Source organism: Marmota flaviventris, chromosome Y (assembly GCF_047511675.1).
Source record: "Marmota flaviventris isolate mMarFla1 chromosome Y, mMarFla1.hap1, whole genome shotgun sequence".
Taxonomy (NCBI): domain Eukaryota; kingdom Metazoa; phylum Chordata; class Mammalia; order Rodentia; family Sciuridae; genus Marmota; species Marmota flaviventris.
Window position 1 is genome coordinate 2129501 of NC_092519.1, and position 24531 is coordinate 2154031.

General features: G+C 34.0%; 2 protein-coding genes across 2 annotated transcripts; one reads left to right on the forward strand and one right to left on the reverse strand.

Annotated features, from left to right (window-relative positions):
- Positions 1–6467: 6467 nt before the first annotated feature.
- Positions 6468–6973, reverse strand: LOC139703531 (uncharacterized protein CXorf51A-like). The gene is made up of 2 exons (XM_071607033.1): positions 6848–6973; positions 6468–6689 (listed from the first exon to the last, which is right to left on the reverse strand). The coding sequence occupies exons 1-2, from the start codon at positions 6971–6973 to the stop codon at positions 6468–6470; spliced, it is 348 nt and encodes a 115-aa protein (XP_071463134.1).
- Positions 6974–21513: 14540 nt separating this feature from the next.
- On the forward strand, positions 21514–22019 carry LOC139703532 (uncharacterized protein CXorf51A-like). The gene is made up of 2 exons (XM_071607035.1): positions 21514–21639; positions 21798–22019. Exons 1-2 carry the CDS (start codon positions 21514–21516, stop codon positions 22017–22019), a joined length of 348 nt encoding a protein of 115 aa, XP_071463136.1.
- Positions 22020–24531: the final 2512 nt, after the last annotated feature.

The following is a 24531-nucleotide window of genomic DNA, read 5'->3' on the forward strand; positions in this document are numbered from 1 at the left end:
TTGGAGATAAGTGTGATGGCCTTAATTGGTGCTTCATTTTTATTTTTGCTGAGAAGATAAGTATCAGCAGAGCTAAGTAGAGAGCTGAGCCTCCACCCCACCTGTGTGCAATAAGTCAGACACTAATTTGATCAGGGTGGTATGGGTAGGGCCCCTGCAATAATAAGATGAATCATAAGAAAACTGATACAAATTTTAAATCACCAATCACAAAAATACAATAAACAGCAATTGTTAACAACAAATAGATGACTAAAATGTAAATTATAGAACTAGAAGACTGTAGAATAAAAGAAAACTGGATTAATGAGCTTATACATAGTGAAGAAGACAAGAAAAGAACCAATCAACTTGAGGAAAGATCAATAGGGTTTCCCCAATCTGAACAGAAAAATAAATAAATTAGCAACCTATGTAATAATAACAAGTTAACTTCCATATCCTCACTTGCTCAGAAGAAAATTAAAGAAAAAGTCAGACTGAAAAAGTATTTTAGGAAATAATAACATAAGTCTAATTACATATACAGAAAGACCCAAACCTGTAGATTCAGGATCTAGAGAGAAGTCTAAATTAAAAAGCAAAATTACATCTAACACAGATCATAATTTATCTTTGCAAATGTATAGACAAAAATTCCTGAAGTATGTTGGCATATGATTCTAGGAACCTTGTGTAATAAAGATATAATAATCAAGAGAGGGATTAGATTTCAGAGGATGATTCTCTGCTTACTTAAAGAGCCTGAGTGGCGAGAGATGACAGGACTGTTTGTGGTTATTTCAGTTTGAAGTGATTGGCTAGGAATTCCTTAATCATCCAGTATGATAGCTATCCTCTGACTGATTTTTCCAAGGAATGTTGAAACCAGAGAAAAAATCCCTAAGCAGTTCAGTATATAATGTCTGTAGAATTTCCTCTAGTTTTGATTTTTGAAAATATCAAGTAAATCTGACAAAGGAAATCAAAGGTTTAAATTACCCACATACACCAATACAGGCTAATCATATTGTTAATATTCATAAATTGTTTAGTATGGTACCAAGACTGATGTGTGTTGCAGAACCCTTTGGAATAGGTATGGAAGAAAACTTTAAGGATAAATTATTTACCAGAACCAGTGTTATACAAGGTTATGGAGGAGATGATTTTACATAGTTTGGAGGTGGTTCTCATGTGGTTGAGTATCATTGAAATGACTGAATGCATATATTATAGGGGCAAAGATGGATGCAGTAATAGAATGGAGAATTGTTAAGTAAAAGCAGACCACAGCCACAAAATCTACATGTAATCCCTTAATGGTACATCCCAAAAGCCAAATATTAGAATCCCAAATCCAGCATTTTTTACATAGGAGCGACATTGAGCACCCAAAAGCCAAAAGGGATTATAACAACATACTAGAGGAAGAAAATGTTATATGAAGAAACATATAGCAATCCTTTGTTTAATACCAATATTTAAAGTATTATTTAACAACAGAAAATTCATCGGGATCTAGGAGAAAATACCAGTTAATGGTATGTGGGTAGAAAGAAAATACAAAATAATATTGTAAGAGGTCTTAAAAATTCAGATAATCTGCTCTTTAAAACAGAGATCCTAAAATCCAATTAAGGAAATTCTGGATTAAATAAGAAATGATTCATTTTCTTATGCCTTTCCAATAAGATTAAGGGATGGAAGAAAGAAAAAGCAATTATAAAATGGTTCTGTATTTATGTACACCTGTCTTCAAATTTATCCAAGTCTTACTGTGCAAGTGTCTCCAATGAGAAAGAAAGAGAAATGGGCTAGAAATATGAGTGGAAATTTTTACAAAGGGGATTTGTAGATGGAAAACAAGCATATAAAAACATGTTCAACTATATCAACCATAGGAGAAATTCAAATCAAAATGCTAATTGTATATCATTATACATGCACCAGAATAACTTAAATATAAAGTGATAGCACTAAATTCTAGTGAGAATGCAGAGAAATTATATCCCTTGTAGATTGCTGGTGGGAATTTAAAATGGTACAACCAACTGGAAAGTCATATGAAAATTTCTCACACAACTAAACAATACATTTATCAGATGACCTAAAAATTGTATTCTTGGGTATTATTCCAGAAAGTTGGAAGATCACATTCACACTCAAAATTTATACAGGAATGCCATATCATCTTTATTTTAATCTTCTAAAATTAGAAACAACAAAGATATCTATGATAATTAATTTATGTGTCAACTTGTTTGGGTTAATGAATACTTAGAAACCTGGGAATACTTCTGTGTGTGTCTATGAACACGTTTCTAGAACATGTTAGTTAACTGAGTGAAGAAAATCAGCCATTAATGTAGGTGGGCACCATTCTACTGGCTAGGTCCTTGAATAGAATGAGAGGGACGTTATTATTCCTATGAGTGGTTATGTTTATGCAATTAATCTCCATGACGTAAAAACCAGAGAAATGAAAAGTTGTGCTCCATTTGTGTAAAAAATAAAATAATTTTTTAAAAATGGAGAGAAAAGGATTCCCATATCTTTTCGGGAATAGCAACACTTCTTCTCCTGACCTTCAACATCAGTACTCCAGACTTTCTGGCTTTGGGACTCTAGGACTCATACTAGCACCCTCAGGGTTGATAGGCCTTCAGTTTCAGACTGAGAATTAATGATACCTTTGACTTCTCTGGTTCTGAAATTTTCAATCTTAGACTGAGCAATGATAATTGCATCCCAGGGTCTACAGCTTTCAAATAGCCTATTTTAGGACATCTTAGTGCTCATAGCTGCCTAAGTCAATTCCTTTAATAGATCTCTTATTATTTCTGCCTCCCTTCTTGCCTGACTGATTATCTATCTATCTTCTATCTATCAACCTAACTTTAAACTTTTGTTTTGTTTTTCTAGAGAATTGTGGCTACATAGTGTTCTTTAATAAATTAATGATTTATCAAACCAAATGGATTAATCAATGAATGATTGAAGCAAACAAAAAAACTATTATTACACACATATTGATTAGATCACAGGAGATTTATTCTGAGTGAAAAAAGAAAGATACAAAATGGTTCCAAACTGAGTTATTCCATTTATGTAACATTTTTTTCTAATGAAAAAAAATCATAAAAATCATAAAGAATAAATTACTTGATTTCAGGGATGGAGAAGTGACTAGAGGTGACTATGGTTATATATATATATATATATATATATATATATATATATATATATATATATATATATATGTAGCAAAAGTGTTCCTTGGATGGAACTGTTCTGCATGTTGACTATAGTAATAGTTACAGAAAATGCTACACATGAGAAAATTCCACAGAACCAAACACAAATACATATAAAAATTTGTTAATGTAAACCTGGTGAAATATTAGTAAGTTAAATGAATTGTGTCAATATCAATTTCCTAATGAAAAAGTAATATATTTGTGGAAGACATAACCATTGGGGCAACTTGAGTGAAAGGAATAAGGTAACTAATTGGTGGAGATTCAATTTAATGCTACTTAAAATCATAATATATGCAAATCTTGTAATGTAGATGTACTCAATAATATTGATGACTCTCAATTTTCACTGAGTGAAAGAACCATACAAAAGTACAAATTGTGATTCCATTTATATAAAACTCTAGAAAATATAAACTAATCTACAGATCCAGAAAGCTGATCAGTGCTTGTATGGCAATGGACAGGGCTTGGGGAAGTGGTTTGAGGAAACTGTTTAGGTAATGATAATATTCTTTTTTTTTTTTTTTTTTTTTTTTTTTTTTTTTTTTTTTTAATAATGGTGATGGTTTTACAGGTGAAATGTTAAATCTAATTTATTATTTTATGTGCAATTTATTACATGTAATTTATTACATGTCAATTATATCTAAATAAAGATGTTCAAAATAAAAACAGTCATATCCTAGGAGCAAAATATGATGAAAAATATTGTTAACCATTGGCATAAATGACATATTAAACTCTAAGTGGCCAATGTTTTTAAATGCTCACTCTTCAATAGAAGAATAATAATCATGAATTTAAACAAGAAGTAATAATGGATAGAAAAGCAAAAGGTACAATCTAGTCAACTAATAAATCATCCATATGGTGTTACATTTAATATTTTTTAAATAAACATTGAACAATTAAACAAGAATAAATTTACTTTTAAAGATATAATTCAACTTCATCAAAGTACACGCATAAATCATGTAAGAACTTAAACTCTCATTTGCACTTTGATTTACTGATTTAAGCATGAGCACAAATAAACTCTTCATGAAATGACAGCACATAAGAAATTAATTTCTTTTATATTATTGCTTTTATTTTACAATCACCGTGCTATCAATGTTTATTTAGAAACAGCTGTTTAAGTGCTAGAATACATGTGTCATACAAGACCACAGAATAGTGGCCTGAAATGCACTGCAAGCCATACTAGATCCTGAGGAACTTACTTTAGAAAGGAAAGCAGTAACTTAATTACATGATATCTAAGGTTAATAGTATAACAAGAATTTCTCCACATTAATTCCCTCACATAATATATCTGATAATTAATGTACAAGTGCTAATAATGTCCTTTTTGTACCTTATATATACACATTTAAAACTTATTAGCAGGGCTGGGGTTGTGGCTCAGTGATAGAGCACTCGCCTAGCACGTGAGGCACTAAGTTCAATCCTCCGCACCACATAAAATTCAATAAATAAAATGAAGGCTTTGTGTCCAACTATAACTTAAAAAAAAACTTACTGACTGCAGGCATCTTTTAGAAATTAAAACAATAAAAGATTTTTGAGGGGTGAGAAGAATTTTCTAAGAGGCTAGATGAAAAAAAGAGTATATATTTCATGACTCCATTTTTATAAACCTCTAGAAAATGGAAACTGATAGTGGCCACAAGCAAGACAGTAGTTACCTGGAGATGGGGGTACAGGGAGGGGTAGGAGGGAGATATTGCCAAGAAGCATGCTGTAGTTTGAATATGGTTTGGTCCCCAGTATATTTGGTATTGAAAGGTTGGAAGACAACTTTAAGAGGTGGGGCCTAGTGGGAGATGATCACCCCTTTAATAATCACCCCTCTGAAGATACTAATGCTCATCATGCTGATTGTAGGACTGAATTTGTTTCCATGAGAGAAGAGATGTTATAAAGGAGCAATTTTGACCCTTTCCTACTCTGTTTCTCTCTTTCCATGTGATTTACCTCTCACATACACACACACATACTTCCTTCATCATGTGAAGCCATCAGCCCATGTTATGACATAGCAGGAAGGCCCTCATCAGAGGCCAACTAGGTGAGGCTGCCCAATCTCAGACTTTCAGCTTCCAAAATTGTGAAATCTTTTTTTAAAAAATAAAGTACCCATCCTCAGGTATTTTACTATCACAAAAGGGACTAACAGCATTTGGAAATTTTAAGGAATGATGGATATATTCACTCTTATAATTGTGATTAGTATGTGTGTGTGTGATAAAACATACGAACTTTAAAAAAATAGTTGTAGGTGGACCCAATACCTTTATTTTATTTAATTATTATGTGATGCTGAGGATCAAACCCAGTGCCTCACAGATGCCAGACAAGTGCTCTACCACTGAGCCACAACCCCAGCCCACATACAAACTTTTTAATCACGTACAGGTTCTTGTGCTTCAATTATAGTTCCATAAATTAAGCATGAAACTCTTTTCATGGATGAAAACAACTTTGAAAAAGATAAAGCTTAAAGATATTTGTAGGAGGAGCCATGTTGCTTAAAACTTCTCCATGAACAATGAATGCTCCATTTTCTTGCCAGCACATGAGGCAGACCACTCCCAATGGCTTACTCTACCCCAAATTTCTTAAGTGGGCTGATTGGTTCTGGATTTGTTCTTTCAATCACCATTACTTTCCTAGGGATGATAGAGTGAGTTCTTTAGCCCTTCTGAGAGCCATTAGTTGCTTACATAATAGGGTATGGAGTAACAAACACCACTATGAGGTCAGTGTTCCTCAGGTGACTCCTTGTATATTTTTTGAGATACTGCCACTCACATGCCTCACCTTATACAGTTTCTGGAAATCTACATACTAAAGCCATACACAAATAGGGAGAAACATGAAGTCCTTTTCGCCTTGCCTGTGGGATCAAGTATAAAGAGGAAGTTTGTCTTCAGTCCTCAGTCCTCACTTTGTCTTTATCCTTCAATGTGTGGATAACAATTTATCTTTTGAACTCCAACTCCACAGATCCCACATCTCTCCCTTCTCAAACACCTACTTCTACCTTTTATTTGTTCCCACTCCAGCATCAGAGGCTCACAGAGATACACATCTTTTCACATCAGATTGATTTTATTTTCACCACCATTAATGTTAGTAACCTGTGGTAAAATTGAGCCATTTCTTAGCTGCCAGACCTCTGGACACTCTGCAGATTTTTCTGAGGTCTCTGGCCCCACTCAATTACTTGCTGTCCAGATCATCACTTGAAATGCTGGAGGTTTCTGGGGTATTTTCCATTTCTGGCTCTCTATTCAGTTTTTCATTTAGCCGATGATAATGAACAAAGAGTATTGTTCCTTTAGTTTTCTTAGATTTTTTCAGAGATGTGGAAGGCTTTTCTGAGTCTCTTTTGCTTGAATTATTTTGAAGTGTTTTTTTACCCTTATTGGTGGACTTTAGTATCTGTAAGGACAACAGAGAGGCCATAAGGGCATTGGTTTGGGAAAAGAAGATAGGATATACATGTGAAGTAGGGGTTTGTGCCAGATGAAAAATAAATAGGAGTCTTAGGTCGTGGGGAATGAATGCAGAAAGGAGAAGCTTGGGTTGGGTTATCTTACCTTGCTGCCTCTTCCGCATCTGGAGTGATGATAGGAAGTCTTCATATTCTTTCTTTCTTTCATCGATGATGTTGACTGGGCCATATCTGCATTAGGCTTCTGTGATTTCTTGGTTGCCTTAGCCATACTGAAGCCTCCCAGTGGTCTTCTGAAGAGCTGTAAGGATCCTAGGCATATATGTCCTCCCAAGACAATGAAGGGCCACACCCTTCAGCCTTCATTGGCCAGCAAGTTACTCCCCAGCCAATGAGGACTAAGGAGGAGGTTAGACCTCACAAAGCACTCTCTCTGACACTTCTGTACATGAAGAGGCTAGGGAGGTTGCTAGGGAAACCAGGCTATAGCTTAGATATTGCAAATCAACACTCTTGGCACTTCTGGGATGTGGGGGAGAGGAGATGCTAGGAAGGCAAAAATGATCTGGTTGGGCAAAGGAGACTTTTCTTTAATATACCTGAAAGAGCCACCCCACCCTAATTCTTATATAGTGTTCAATAGTGGTAGTACAGGTGGTAGAGATCTTCCTCTACCAAAGTATTCCCCAAAGCTACTCCTACAAACTCATTCTGCTATCTTTCCCTTAGCCATTAGTTAGTATTTTGGATAATGTACCTAAAATCCATCCAAAAGTAATATGGTTATATTTTTCTTTAATTATCAGAAGATATGTGAATAATGCTACAAACAAGACATATTCCCATTAATGGATATCAATATACTTACTGCATTTGGCATTAAAGGCTGCCAATTTTTAAAATTGTTTTCTTCCAGGCCTTCAACTTATAGGAAAGGAATAAAATTAACTACCCACTGATGAAAATTGCATTTTATCCTTATTTTTATTCTATTTTTGGAGCCTGGTCACATTATCATCATTGAGTTTTGCAAGATTCCTTCTCTTTTATTCAAATTTTTCTTTCTTCTTAGAATCTAGCACTAGTTCCCTTCTCAACAATAGAATTATTATTTTATATTTGAATTCTGTCCTTGTATATGGCCTTGTTAAATGTATGTTTGAATGTATCATAACTGGTTTCTGTGTTTTGTAGCAGCATAGTCAGGTTCTAATGAAGGTTGGTTTCCGGGTTACGTCTTCATATGCTTTCTTTGGTGGATGCATACAGAAGGAGAGATTTAGGGGTCTTCCTCTTTTAATAAGGGCATTAATCTGAGACACAGCCCTCATGACCAAATTTAATTATCTCCTATCTCCAATTACCATCACATTAATGATAAGGGTATTAACATGTGAATTTTGGGAGGCACATTCAGTCCAAAGCAATAATTTTACTAAATATTGCCACATTGTTTTCTAGAATATATCAGTCCACCTTCCCAACAGATTTGTACTTTATGTTTCCCTACACAATCATCAATTTTTTATTTAGAATGCAGCTTCTCATAGGATCTCAGTGATCTTAACCAATTGATGTTTATACCCTTGTGTAATCCATTTCAGTTGAATGGCATGAGTATGGGCTGTATCTAGAGATTTGCTTCTAATAGCTAAAATCCTACAAAAGTAATGGAATGCCATTAACATCATCAATTTTATCTTTGCTAGAACACTTTCTTGGTAGCAATCTCTCTTGCACATGTGCTTTCTCATTTTTATTAAAACATATTATGAAATGCTCAATAAAGAGGCCCACATTTTAAGGAATACCTTAGGAGGAACTGAGTCCTCAGCAAAATAAACTGCAGAGCACTGAATCCAAATAACAGCTACTTGATTTAATTAGGAAGAGGATCCTTCCCAGTTGAGCCTTGGGATAATTCACCCTTATAAAACAGACCCAGAGCTAGAGGACAACCAATCTGAACCCAGATTCTTGACTCATAGAAACTATGAGATAATTTCTTATTAATAATATTTCTCAGTTCTACAAATATCTCAGGGGTTCCCTCACATGTGAAATCTAGAAAAGAAAAGCCTAAAGGTAGCTGTCGGTTGTGATTTTCGATATGTACCCAAGTGGACCTGCTAATAGTTTATTCCTGAAATGTCCAAATCCCTTAACATATGAAAGAGCTGAATTCACCTTTCATCTGTGAAAGGAGAATGAATCAGAAGGGACTGAATGAATTTAACAAATTCCTGTCACATGCTGGGGAGAAGTGACTGAGGAACCAAAAGGGGGCTATATATGTTCAAAATTAAGCTAGAATGAAGAAGAGTCTTCATTCTGACTGGAGTGAAATGATATCTTAGAGTAGTTTTGATTGCATTTTCTGATTGCTAGAGATGATGAGCATTTTTTCATATATTTGTTGATTGTTTATCCTCTTCTTAAAAGCAGCATACTACAGGGTCATAGCCACATCAATGTTTATAGCAGCACAATTCTCAATAGCTAAACAGTGGACCCAGCGTAGATGCCCTTCAGTGGATGAATGGATAAAAAAAAAAATGTGTCATATATACACAATGGGATATTACTCAGCACTAAAAGAGAATAAAATCATGGCAGAGCTGAGGTCTTGTTTTTGTGGCACAACAAACATGAAGATATTTGATTGCTTCCTTTGGAAAGGCAAATTGCACATAGTTGCCCCTCTGGAATCTGCATAGAGGTACAAAGCAAAGCAGTTGCCAGCGGTACTGTTCTTTTCCTGTACACTGAAACAGTCCTGGTATATTAAAGAAAATGAATTTTCATCATTAACTTGGTAGAACTTAATGAGTATCATATAATTATCTGAGTGCTTACAAAATGAGTACTTTGTCAGCTAAGCTGAGATCGGTGTCCATTATGCAGTTTTATACAGTAACATTGAGACAGCATTACTGTGCTATGTGCAGAAGATCTCAGATATATGCATAGAACTTACCTACATATATGTTTTTTTGAGGGATGGAGGGAGGAAAGTGGGAAGAGAGGGGGAGGGGCAGGGGCTGTGAGAGAGGGGAAGGGAGAGGGAGACAGAGAGAGAGAGAGAGAGAGAGAGAGCGAGAGAGAGAGAGAGAGAGAGAGAGAGAGAATCCAAGAAAAACCTGGAAAAATAAACTTCATAAGAGAGAATGGCTAAACCAAACAAACAAAAATCAAAGGAAAACAACCCACAGAATGTCGGTAGTTATATAAGTTAGCTAGGTTGCAGAATGTTCCTTTATTGGGCTGCAGCTCATATTTTTACATCATTAGATTCTTGTTATCCATTCTGACCAGAATGTCATTGAAGTACTGTTCTTCAATGCTCAGTACATTATATTGGTATATTTGACATCTCATTATTGGTGATTTTAACTTTTATCACCTGAGTAAGATGGAGTTTATTGAAGTTTTCCATTATAAAGATACTGTTTTGATTTTTTTCACCAATAAAGGTCCAAAGGAAGTAATATCAGACTATGTTAATACTTCAATTTTAGTTGCATTTTTGACAGAGCATCCATTGATGATTTTTGACAGCATAGATTTTAACTTGTATTGATATTTTGTTTTACAAAATATTTTTCCTATTTTTCTCACTGCTTCTTCATTTTTAGGTTATAAGTATAATATAATAAGCAGCTTTCCCATCAATGACATTTATTTATTTGCTTACTTATTCAATATGAATATTGATATTAATAAATAAGCAAACGGACTCATAGATTCTTATATATTGGTTATAACTCGTTATTGTTACTATTTGCTTGATGTTCATATAGTACCACCAGCTTGGCTGTAGGGAGTACTTTAGTTATCAGTACTTTTTTCATCTCACATAACTTACCCTTCTTTGATCATTTCCATATTGGCAAGAACTTTTAGAAAATATCAAGAACATGGATAAAATGAATGTATGAAGGGCCTTTCCAACTTAAATTAAGAACAAAGAAAAATTGAATGTAATATACATACATAGGTTGAATCTTAATCAAGATTTTTTTTTTTTTTTTTTTGCTAAGGGATGAATTTTAAATATTTAACAAAATGTTAATAATTGTAGAATTTTATTAATATTAATGTACTTGTGTTTTCAATCATACTGTACTTATATAAGGGCATGTCCTGGTTCACAACATACAGATACTAGTATACTAATTGTAATGAGACAGCCTACCTGTGACTCAACATTTAGTGACCATAAAGAAGATATGGACATACTATGTACTATTTTTTAAGCTTTTATATAAATGTGAATTTATATAACAACAGCAACAACAATAATTACAACAACAATAATTATAACAAAACATAAGTTCTGAGGTACCAGGTCTGGTTGAAAGCCAGAGATACACATGGATATGTAGCTCCATAGGCAAATATGGTCCCTCAGAACAGGAACATGCACAACTTTCAAAGTGATTGGTTCTGGGCTAGATTATAACTGTAGAGCACAACCACCTTGATACACAAGAAATTTTGTTTTAGTGTTTATTTATTTACTGACTTGGCTTATTATTTACTTACTAGTTTTGTTATATACAAGGTTTTGAGAAATAAAAATAAGATAAAATGTAAACTCTATTTCTGCTTAGGAAAAACCAAAACTGAATAGTAAAAATTGTTTTGTTTTGTTTTTGATACTGAGGATTGAACTCGGGGATACTCAACCATTGAACCACATCCCCAGCCCTATTTTGTATTTTAGTTAGAGATAGGCTCTTACTGGGTTGCTCAATGCCTCACCATTGCTGAGGCTGGCTTTGAACTCACCATCCGCATGCTTCAGCATCTCAAGCCATTGGGCTTACAGGGGTGTGCAACCTAACAAAATTTTAATGCTTATCTTAGAGCTATCACAGATAAATTTCTTAATAGTTCTTAATTCCAAATTCTGTATTATGTGTTAAGAGGTAATATTTTTTCTTCTTCAAGAGACATATAAATTTAAGACAGATGGTCTAGGTTCTGTTATAATAATGAGACAAATAACACTTTGTAAATGAAAGTCATATATGATCAAATATTAAGCAAATAAAATAAAAGATTGAATTAAAATTTAATAAATTTATTTTACTTTTAATTTAAAAATCTTGAGCATAATTGTATTCCTGAACATCTTTGTTTCCCCAAACTTGTATATTTCTTAGAATAGTTACTTTTGCTAGACAATGTTTGATGTATGATATTATAAATGTCTTTAACACAGTTTGCCAAAAATATAGATCACTTGGCAACTGTTCCATTTGTTGTAACTATCAAAAATGACAATTTTTTGACACTTAAAAATTATTCTACCTCTTTCAGAATGATGCAAAGGCATTTGATCTTGAAGTTGAAAGCCATACATGTAATTAGTATACAAAGTGGATCCCACTTATCCTCAGCTTTAGAACCAGAGTTAAATTATGTCAATTGTTAAGAGTCTAGGTCATTAAGAAGGATGTATTTTCCTCTAACACACAATCTGAGATATGAAAGTTCCCATGGTTAGTATATAAGACATTTGCAAATCCTATAAATTCAGACTTAAAATATTTTTCTGCAGATGTGATTTATATATTTAATAAAGCCTGTAGGTAGAATATCTATATCTTAGATTATAGTTTCAAATGGGATGTGATGAAGATATGTATTATATGGTCAATTCGTATTGTTAGCATAATGAACTCCTCAGAGTACTTCTCAAAAGAGTATAATTTTAAAATAGATTGTATCACCTGTTAAGAATAAAGCAATTAGGGTTGCTTTTCTTACCAAGAATTTAATAGTTAGCCAAGTATGTATATAGGACAACCATCAGACTGGAATAAAATTTAAGATGGAACACACATAGTAGCCTCTAAATTTGACATTTATGAATGATGCATCAGGGTAAATAAAATTAAAATAATATGACCTTCCATTAACTGCTATAAGATCATACAATAGTAAATGGTGTTCTATAGCAATACAAAATTGACTTGAATGCAATATAAAACTTGAATGAAGGGGCTTGTGGCTCAGTGGTAGAGTGCTTGCCTAGCAAGTGTAAGGCTCTGGGTTTAATTCTCAGCACCACATATATGGCTATAAAGAAAGAATATTTAGAGTTGCTGAACTTTATCCACCCCATATTTACAATTAGGTGATTTTCATATCTGAACTAAGTTTTCAAAGCCCCAGAGAAATTAATAGTGAACTACTAAATAAGTGAAATATGGCATTAGAGCAGATTATGCTAAGTGAAGCTAGCCAATCCCTAAAAAACAAATGCCAAATGTCTTCATTGATATAAGTAGAGTAACCAAGAACAGAGTAGGGACGAAGAGCATGAGAAGAAGATTAACATTAAACAGGGATGAGAGGTGGGAGGGAAAGGGAGAGAGAAGGGAAATTGCATGGAAATGGAAGGAGACCCTCAGGGTTATACAAAAGTACATACAAGAGGAAGTGAGGGGAAAGGGAAAAATAATACAAGGGGGAGAAATGAATGACAGTAGAGGGGGTTGAGAGAGAAGAGGGGAGGGGAGGGGAGGGTGGATAGTAGAGGATAGGAAAGGCAGCAGAATACAACACACACAAGTATGGCAATATGTAAATCAATGGATGTGTAACTGATGTGATTCTGCAATCTGTATATGGGGTAAAAATGGGAGTTCATAACCCACTTGAATCAAAGTGTGAAATATTATATATCAAGAACTATGTAATGTTTTGAAAAACCAACAATAAAAAATTAAAAAAAAAACAGATGCTAATTTCACTGTTGGTACTTACTGTTCAAAAAGGAAAATTCCCAGGAGCTATGATAAAGTTGCACAATGAGAGTATTTCTTTGCATATCTGCTATCAAGATATCCATTCTGCAATGCATGGATCAAGCAGCAATTTCAATCGCCAGGAACTGATGTTTAAGAAATACATTTTGTAATGCTGTAGCAGCCATAGTGATTTTTCTGATGGATCTGGGCCAAGTAAATTGAAAAGATTCTAGAAACAATTCACATTCTAGATCTTATTATTAGTGACTCATAGGATGAGGTAAAAATATCAACATTAACAGGACTTTGGAAGAAGATAATCATAACCCTTATGGACTTCACTGAAGTAAGGAATGTGGTATAAGTAGAAAGAGAAAAAGAATTAGAAATGGACCCTGAGAATGTGACTGAAGTACAGCAACTCATGATAGCCTGTCATCCAGTAGTGTCTTTAAGGACATCCAAGAATAAGTTCTCTTTGTGTTTATCAATGAAAAATATATAAAGGTTTATTCATAAGTAAATGACAGTCTGAGTAAAAAAAAAAAAGTTAGTTTCCTCACAGGAAGTGAGTGTTTTTTGTTTTTTTTTTTTTAGTTTTGTATACTTATGGGGAATTTTGAACTAATCTTCATTTTTTCTTGTTGATTGCTACATGTTTATGACTGTAAACTTTAAAGTTTGTGTATCTTGGAAGTTCATTTTTTATTATGAAATAATTCAGAGTGACCCAAACCTTCTTCACTTTTTTGGCAATATATCCTGAAAACAGTATCCCTTTTTCCCTGTAGTTTCAGATTTCCTTTAGTTTTGATTTGTTGTTGTTGTTTTTCCTCTGTTCAATTTGCTATTTTGTCCTTTCCAGTAACTACATTATATATATACATACATATATATATATATGTATGTATGTATGTATTCAAAGAACTATCAAGCTTTGTGCAGATGTCTGTCTCTCTCTCTCTCTCTCTCTTCTCTCTCTCTCTCTCTCTGTATATATATATATATATATATATATATATATATATATATATATATATATATATTTAATAATTTCTTAAAACTCATTTTACTTTGTGTTTGTTTTCATAGCACTCTGTAGCAGGTACTCTATGCTTTTACCGTTTTCAGTACTTCTGTTTTCATTGTTTACAATGTGATAACTTAATTTTCTCTTGCGGTTTCTTCCCGATATCTGCCAACCCACACCCCTCTCTTTCTGATGCTTAACAGCTCTACCTTGAGGTTTGCATATATCATCAAGCTCTCAGCAATCTTTTTTTTTTTTTTTTTTTTTTTTGGCAAATTTCTTTATCCACTGTTTTTCACTTCAGTTTTTACTCTTATATTTTTATAATTTTAATGTATTTTGCATATTATGTTTAACTATCAAATCTCATTTAATCTCATTTAATGACATGAATTCTTTTTTTGGCTGGTGTTTTGCATAAAATATATTTTGATGTGTGGAAAACGCAGTATTCATGGTCAGAAAAGTCTATGTGCAGAGTGATTTATTTTTACACTTTATTTTTTCCATTTGTAGAGATATTCCCAATTAATAGTGTTCCACAGGGGGAAAAATATGTTTGGAGGGGCTGGGATTGTGGCTCTGTGTTGGAGCACTTGCATGCACCTCCTGTGGGGCACTGGGTTTGATCCTCAGTACCACATAAAGTAAATAATTAATTAAAAATAATGGTATTGTGTCCCTTTACAACTGGAAAAAAAAAAAAAGATTTGGAAGGATTTCTTTATTTGGCCAAATGACCCCGACTTTCCTTTTGAGGCAACAGAAGTGATCCATGTCTCTAATAGCCCTCACAAAGCCTTCCAAATCCTTCTTTAAGTATCTTATGGAAACCTCATTGAACACCAGTTACATTCTGTAATTCTTTCTTTTAGGTAGACTGTCAGTGATACAGAACCCTGTGCTTATGTTGAAGTCCAAGTATTCATTTCCTTTTACTCATGACCATTGCCTTATTTTCTTAATTTATAGGACACAAAGAGTCATCTTTTTTGTACCATTCATAACATAAAATATGTTTTAGTATTTATCACAGGGTTCATGCCTACAACGTAGAGCTCAACCCAATGCAGTGTGTGGCCTACAGTGTGTTATCAGCAGTACCATAGGTTTCAAAATAATTTTATATATTGCAATGATTTTTTCGGTTTATATTTTAGTTGTTGATGTACCTCTATTTTATTCATTTATTTATATGTGGTGCTGAGAATTAAACCCAGAGCCTTACACTTGCTAGACAAGCACTCTACCACTGAGCCACAAGCCCCTTCATTCAAGTTTTATATTGCATTCAAGTCAATTTTGTATTGCTATAGAACACTATTTACTATTGTATGATCTTATAGCAGTTAATGGAAGGTCATATTATTTTAATTTTATTTACCCTGATGAATCATTCATAAATGTCAAATTTAGAGGCTACTATGTGTGTTCTATCTTAAATTTTTTTCCAGTCTGATGGTTTTCCTATATATATACTTGGCTAACTATTAAATTCTTGGTAAGAAAAGCAACCCTAATTGCTTTATTCTTAACAGGTGATACAATCTATTTTAAAATTATACTCTTTTGAGAAGTACTCTGAGGAATTCATTATGCTAACAATACGAATTGACCATATAATACATATCTTCATCACATCCCATTTGAAATATAATCTAAGATATAGATATTCTACCCCCAGGCTTGATTAAATATATAAATCACATCTGCAGAAAAATATTTTAAGTCTGAATTTATAGGATTTGCAAATGTCTTATATACTAACCATGGGAACTTTTATATCTCAGATTGTGTGTTAGAGGAAAAACATCCTTCTTAATGACCTAGACTCTTAACAATTGACATAATTTAACTCTGGTTCTAAAGCTGAGGATAAGTGGGATCCACTTTGTATACTAATTACATGTATGGCTTTCAACTTCAAGATTGAATGCCTTTGCATCATTCTGAATGAGGTAGAATAATTTTTAAGTGTCAAAAAATGTCATTTTTGATAGTTACAACAAATGGAACAGTTGCCAAGTGATCTATATTTTTGGCAAACTGTCTGTGTTAAAGACATTTATAATATCATACATCAAATATTGTCTAGCAAAAGTAACTATTCTAAGAAATATACAAGTTTGGGGAAACAAAGATATTCAGGAATACAATTATGCTCAAGATTTTTAAATTAAAAGTAAAATAAATTTATTAAATTTTATTTTAATCTTTTATTTTATTTGCTTAATATTTGATCATATATGACTTTCATTTACGAAGTGTTATTTGTCTCATTATTATAACAGAACCTAGACCATTCTGTCTTAAATTTATATTTCTCATGAAGAAGAAAAAATATTACCTCTTAACACATTATGCAGAATTTGAAATTAAGAACTATTAAGAAATTTATCTATGGTAGCTCTAAGATAAGCATTAAAATTTTGTTAGGTTGCACACCCCTGTAAGCCCAATGGCTTGAGATGCTGAAGCATGCGGATGGTGAGTTCAAAGCCAGCCTCAGCAATGGTGAGGCATTGAGCAACCCAGTAAGAGCCTATCTCTAACTAAAATACAAAATAGGGCTGGGGATGTGGTTCAGTGGTTGAGTATCCCCGAGTTCAATCCTCAGTATCAAAAACAAAACAAAACAATTTTTACTATTCAGTTTTGGTTTTTCCTAAGCAGAAATAGAGTTTATATTTTATCTTATTTTTATTTCTCAAAACCTTGTATATAACAAAACTAGTAAGTAAATAATAAGCCAAGTCAGTAAATAAATAAACACTAAAACAAAATTTCTTGTGTATCAAGGTGGTTGTGCTCTACAGTTATAATCTAGCCCAGAACCAATCACTTTGAAAGTTGTGCATGTTCCTGTTCTGAGGGACCATATTTGCCTATGGAGCTACATATCCATGTGTATCTCTGGCTTTCAACCAGACCTGGTACCTCAGAACTTATGTTTTGTTATAATTATTGTTGTTGTAATTATTGTTGTTGCTGTTGTTATATAAATTCACATTTATATAAAAGCTTAAAAAATAGTACATAGTATGTCCATATCTTCTTTATGGTCACTAAATGTTGAGTCACAGGTAGGCTGTCTCATTACAATTAGTATACTAGTATCTGTATGTTGTGAACCAGGACATGCCCTTATATAAGTACAGTATGATTGAAAACACAAGTACATTAATATTAATAAAATTCTACAATTATTAACATTTTGTTAAATATTTAAAATTCATCCCTTAGCAAAAAAAAAAAAAAAAAAAAAAAATCTTGATTAAGATTCAACCTATGTATGTATATTACATTCAATTTTTCTTTGTTCTTAATTTAAGTTGGAAAGGCCCTTCATACATTCATTTTATCCATGTTCTTGATATTTTCTAAAAGTTCTTGCCAATATGGAAATGATCAAAGAAGGGTAAGTTATGTGAGATGAAAAAAGTACTGATAACTAAAGTACTCCCTACAGCCAAGCTGGTGGTACTATATGAACATCAAGCAAATAGTAACAATAACGAGTTATAACCAATATATAAGAATCTATGAGTCCGTTTGCTTATTTATTAATATCAATATTCATATTGAATAAGTAAGCAAATAAATAAATGTCATTGATGGGAAAGCTGCTTATTATATTATACTTATAACCTAAAAATGAAGAAGCAGTGAGAAAAATAGGAAAAATATTTTGTAAAACAAAATATCAATACAAGTTAAAATCTATGCTGTCAAAAATCATCAATGGATGCTCTGTCAAAAATGCAACTAAAATTGAAGTATTAACATAGTCTGATATTACTTCCTTTGGACCTTTATTGGTGAAAAAAATCAAAACAGTATCTTTATAATGGAAAACTTCAATAAACTCCATCTTACTCAGGTGATAAAAGTTAAAATCACCAATAATGAGATGTCAAATATACCAATATAATGTACTGAGCATTGAAGAACAGTACTTCAATGACATTCTGGTCAGAATGGATAACAAGAATCTAATGATGTAAAAATATGAGCTGCAGCCCAATAAAGGAACATTCTGCAACCTAGCTAACTTATATAACTACCGACATTCTGTGGGTTGTTTTCCTTTGATTTTTGTTTGTTTGGTTTAGCCATTCTCTCTTATGAAGTTTATTTTTCCAGGTTTTTCTTGGATTCTCTCTCTCTCTCTCTCTCTCTCTCTCTCTCTCTCGCTCTCTCTCTCTCTCTCTCTCTCTCTCTGTCTCCCTCTCCCTTCCCCTCTCTCACAGCCCCTGCCCCTCCCCCTCTCTTCCCACTTTCCTCCCTCCATCCCTCAAAAAAACATATATGTAGGTAAGTTCTATGCATATATCTGAGATCTTCTGCACATAGCACAGTAATGCTGTCTCAATGTTACTGTATAAAACTGCATAATGGACACCGATCTCAGCTTAGCTGACAAAGTACTCATTTTGTAAGCACTCAGATAATTATATGATACTCATTAAGTTCTACCAAGTTAATGATGAAAATTCATTTTCTTTAATATACCAGGACTGTTTCAGTGTACAGGAAAAGAACAGTACCGCTGGCAACTGCTTTGCTTTGTACCTCTATGCAGATTCCAGAGGGGCAACTATGTGCAATTTGCCTTTCCAAAGGAAGCAATCAAATATCTTCATGTTTGTTGTGCCACAAAAACAAGACCTCAGCTCTGCCATGATTTTATTCTCTTTTAGTGCTGAGTAATATCCCATTGTGTATATATGACACATTTTTTTTTTTATCCATTCATCCACTGAAGGGCATCTACGCTGGGTCCACTGTTTAGCTATTGAGAATTGTGCTGCTATAAACATTGATGTGGCTATGACCCTGTAGTATGCTGCTTTTAAGAAGAGGATAAACAATCAACAAATATATGAAAAAATGCTCATCATCTCTAGCAATCAGAAAATGCAATCAAAACTACTCTAAGATATCATTTCACTCCAGTCAGAATGAAGACTCTTCTTCATTCTAGCTTAATTTTGAACATATATAGCCCCCTTTTGGTTCCTCAGTCACTTCTCCCCAGCATGTGACAGGAATTTGTTAAATTCATTCAGTCCCTTCTGATTCATTCTCCTTTCACAGATGAAAGGTGAATTCAGCTCTTTCATATGTTAAGGGATTTGGACATTTCAGGAATAAACTATTAGCAGGTCCACTTGGGTACATATCGAAAATCACAACCGACAGCTACCTTTAGGCTTTTCTTTTCTAGATTTCACATGTGAGGGAACCCCTGAGATATTTGTAGAACTGAGAAATATTATTAATAAGAAATTATCTCATAGTTTCTATGAGTCAAGAATCTGGGTTCAGATTGGTTGTCCTCTAGCTCTGGGTCTGTTTTATAAGGGTGAATTATCCCAAGGCTCAACTGGGAAGGATCCTCTTCCTAATTAAATCAAGTAGCTGTTATTTGGATTCAGTGCTCTGCAGTTTATTTTGCTGAGGACTCAGTTCCTCCTAAGGTATTCCTTAAAATGTGGGCCTCTTTATTGAGCATTTCATAATATGTTTTAATAAAAATGAGAAAGCACATGTGCAAGAGAGATTGCTACCAAGAAAGTGTTCTAGCAAAGATAAAATTGATGATGTTAATGGCATTCCATTACTTTTGTAGGATTTTAGCTATTAGAAGCAAATCTCTAGATACAGCCCATACTCATGCCATTCAACTGAAATGGATTACACAAGGGTATAAACATCAATTGGTTAAGATCACTGAGATCCTATGAGAAGCTGCATTCTAAATAAAAAATTGATGATTGTGTAGGGAAACATAAAGTACAAATCTGTTGGGAAGGTGGACTGATATATTCTAGAAAACAATGTGGCAATATTTAGTAAAATTATTGCTTTGGACTGAATGTGCCTCCCAAAATTCACATGTTAATACCCTTATCATTAATGTGATGGTAATTGGAGATAGGAGATAATTAAATTTGGTCATGAGGGCTGTGTCTCAGATTAATGCCCTTATTAAAAGAGGAAGACCCCTAAATCTCTCCTTCTGTATGCATCCACCAAAGAAAGCATATGAAGACGTAACCCGGAAACCAACCTTCATTAGAACCTGACTATGCTGCTACAAAACACAGAAACCAGTTATGGTACATTCAAACATACATTTAACAAGGCCATATACAAGGACAGAATTCAAATATAAAATAATAATTCTATTGTTGAGAAGGGAACTAGTGCTAGATTCTAAGAAGAAAGAAAAATTTGAATAAAAGAGAAGGAATCTTGCAAAACTCAATGATGATAATGTGACCAGGCTCCAAAAATAGAATAAAAATAAGGATAAAATGCAATTTTCATCAGTGGGTAGTTAATTTTATTCCTTTCCTATAAGTTGAAGGCCTGGAAGAAAACAATTTTAAAAATTGGCAGCCTTTAATGCCAAATGCAGTAAGTATATTGATATCCATTAATGGGAATATGTCTTGTTTGTAGCATTATTCACATATCTTCTGATAATTAAAGAAAAATATAACCATATTACTTTTGGATGGATTTTAGGTACATTATCCAAAATACTAACTAATGGCTAAGGGAAAGATAGCAGAATGAGTTTGTAGGAGTAGCTTTGGGGAATACTTTGGTAGAGGAAGATCTCTACCACCTGTACTACCACTATTGAACACTATATAAGAATTAGGGTGGGGTGGCTCTTTCAGGTATATTAAAGAAAAGTCTCCTTTGCCCAACCAGATCATTTTTGCCTTCCTAGCATCTCCTCTCCCCCACATCCCAGAAGTGCCAAGAGTGTTGATTTGCAATATCTAAGCTATAGCCTGGTTTCCCTAGCAACCTCCCTAGCCTCTTCATGTACAGAAGTGTCAGAGAGAGTGCTTTGTGAGGTCTAACCTCCTCCTTAGTCCTCATTGGCTGGGGAGTAACTTGCTGGCCAATGAAGGCTGAAGGGTGTGGCCCTTCATTGTCTTGGGAGGACATATATGCCTAGGATCCTTACAGCTCTTCAGAAGACCACTGGGAGGCTTCAGTATGGCTAAGGCAACCAAGAAATCACAGAAGCCTAATGCAGATATGGCCCAGTCAACATCATCGATGAAAGAAAGAAAGAATATGAAGACTTCCTATCATCACTCCAGATGCGGAAGAGGCAGCAAGGTAAGATAACCCAACCCAAGCTTCTCCTTTCTGCATTCATTCCCCACGACCTAAGACTCCTATTTATTTTTCATCTGGCACAAACCCCTACTTCACATGTATATCCTATCTTCTTTTCCCAAACCAATGCCCTTATGGCCTCTCTGTTGTCCTTACAGATACTAAAGTCCACCAATAAGGGTAAAAAAACACTTCAAAATAATTCAAGCAAAAGAGACTCAGAAAAGCCTTCCACATCTCTGAAAAAATCTAAGAAAACTAAAGGAACAATACTCTTTGTTCATTATCATCGGCTAAATGAAAAACTGAATAGAGAGCCAGAAATGGAAAATACCCCAGAAACCTCCAGCATTTCAAGTGATGATCTGGACAGCAAGTAATTGAGTGGGGCCAGAGACCTCAGAAAAATCTGCAGAGTGTCCAGAGGTCTGGCAGCTAAGAAATGGCTCAATTTTACCACAGGTTACTAACATTAATGGTGGTGAAAATAAAATCAATCTGATGTGAAAAGATGTGTATCTCTGTGAGCCTCTGATGCTGGAGTGGGAACAAATAAAAGGTAGAAGTAGGTGTTTGAGAAGGGAGAGATGTGGGATCTGTGGAGTTGGAGTTCAAAAGATAAATTGTTATCCACACATTGAAGGATAAAGACAAAGTGAGGACTGAGGACTGAAGACAAACTTCCTCTTTATACTTGATCCCACAGGCAAGGCGAAAAGGACTTCATGTTTCTCCCTATTTGTGTATGGCTTTAGTATGTAGATTTCCAGAAACTGTATAAGGTGAGGCATGTGAGTGGCAGTATCTCAAAAAATATACAAGGAGTCACCTGAGGAACACTGACCTCATAGTGGTGTTTGTTACTCCATACCCTATTATGTAAGCAACTAATGGCTCTCAGAAGGGCTAAAGAACTCACTCTATCATCCCTAGGAAAGTAATGGTGATTGAAAGAACAAATCCAGAACCAATCAGCCCACTTAAGAAATTTGGGGTAGAGTAAGCCATTGGGAGTGGTCTGCCTCATGTGCTGGCAAGAAAATGGAGCATTCATTGTTCATGGAGAAGTTTTAAGCAACATGGCTCCTCCTACAAATATCTTTAAGCTTTATCTTTTTCAAAGTTGTTTTCATCCATGAAAAGAGTTTCATGCTTAATTTATGGAACTATAATTGAAGCACAAGAACCTGTACGTGATTAAAAAGTTTGTATGTGGGCTGGGGTTGTGGCTCAGTGGTAGAGCACTTGTCTGGCATCTGTGAGGCACTGGGTTTGATCCTCAGCATCACATAATAATTAAATAAAATAAAGGTATTGGGTCCACCTACAACTATTTTTTTTAAAGTTCGTATGTTTTATCACACACACACATACTAATCACAATTATAAGAGTGAATATATCCATCATTCCTTAAAATTTCCAAATGCTGTTAGTCCCTTTTGTGATAGTAAAATACCTGAGGATGGGTACATTATTTTTTAAAAAAAGATTTCACAATTTTGGAAGCTGAAAGTCTGAGATTGGGCAGCCTCACCTAGTTGGCCTCTGATGAGGGCCTTCCTGCTATGTCATAACATGGGCTGATGGCTTCACATGATGAAGGAAGTATGTGTGTGTGTATGTGAGAGGTAAATCACATGGAAAGAGAGAAACAGAGTAGGAAAGGGTCAAAATTGCTCCTTTATAACATCTCTTCTCTCATGGAAACAAATTCAGTCCTACAATCAGCATGATGAGCATTAGTATCTTCAGAGGGGTGATTATTAAAGGGGTGATCATCTCCCACTAGGCCCCACCTCTTAAAGTTGTCTTCCAACCTTTCAATACCAAATATACTGGGGACCAAACCATATTCAAACTACAGCATGCTTCTTGGCAATATCTCCCTCCTACCCCTCCCTGTACCCCCATCTCCAGGTAACTACTGTCTTGCTTGTGGCCACTATCAGTTTCCATTTTCTAGAGGTTTATAAAAATGGAGTCATGAAATATATACTCTTTTTTTCATCTAGCCTCTTAGAAAATTCTTCTCACCCCTCAAAAATCTTTTATTGTTTTAATTTCTAAAAGATGCCTGCAGTCAGTAAGTTTTTTTTTAAGTTATAGTTGGACACAAAGCCTTCATTTTATTTATTGAATTTTATGTGGTGCGGAGGATTGAACTTAGTGCCTCACGTGCTAGGCGAGTGCTCTATCACTGAGCCACAACCCCAGCCCTGCTAATAAGTTTTAAATGTGTATATATAAGGTACAAAAAGGACATTATTAGCACTTGTACATTAATTATCAGATATATTATGTGAGGGAATTAATGTGGAGAAATTCTTGTTATACTATTAACCTTAGATATCATGTAATTAAGTTACTGCTTTCCTTTCTAAAGTAAGTTCCTCAGGATCTAGTATGGCTTGCAGTGCATTTCAGGCCACTATTCTGTGGTCTTGTATGACACATGTATTCTAGCACTTAAACAGCTGTTTCTAAATAAACATTGATAGCACGGTGATTGTAAAATAAAAGCAATAATATAAAAGAAATTAATTTCTTATGTGCTGTCATTTCATGAAGAGTTTATTTGTGCTCATGCTTAAATCAGTAAATCAAAGTGCAAATGAGAGTTTAAGTTCTTACATGATTTATGCGTGTACTTTGATGAAGTTGAATTATATCTTTAAAAGTAAATTTATTCTTGTTTAATTGTTCAATGTTTATTTAAAAAATATTAAATGTAACACCATATGGATGATTTATTAGTTGACTAGATTGTACCTTTTGCTTTTCTATCCATTATTACTTCTTGTTTAAATTCATGATTATTATTCTTCTATTGAAGAGTGAGCATTTAAAAACATTGGCCACTTAGAGTTTAATATGTCATTTATGCCAATGGT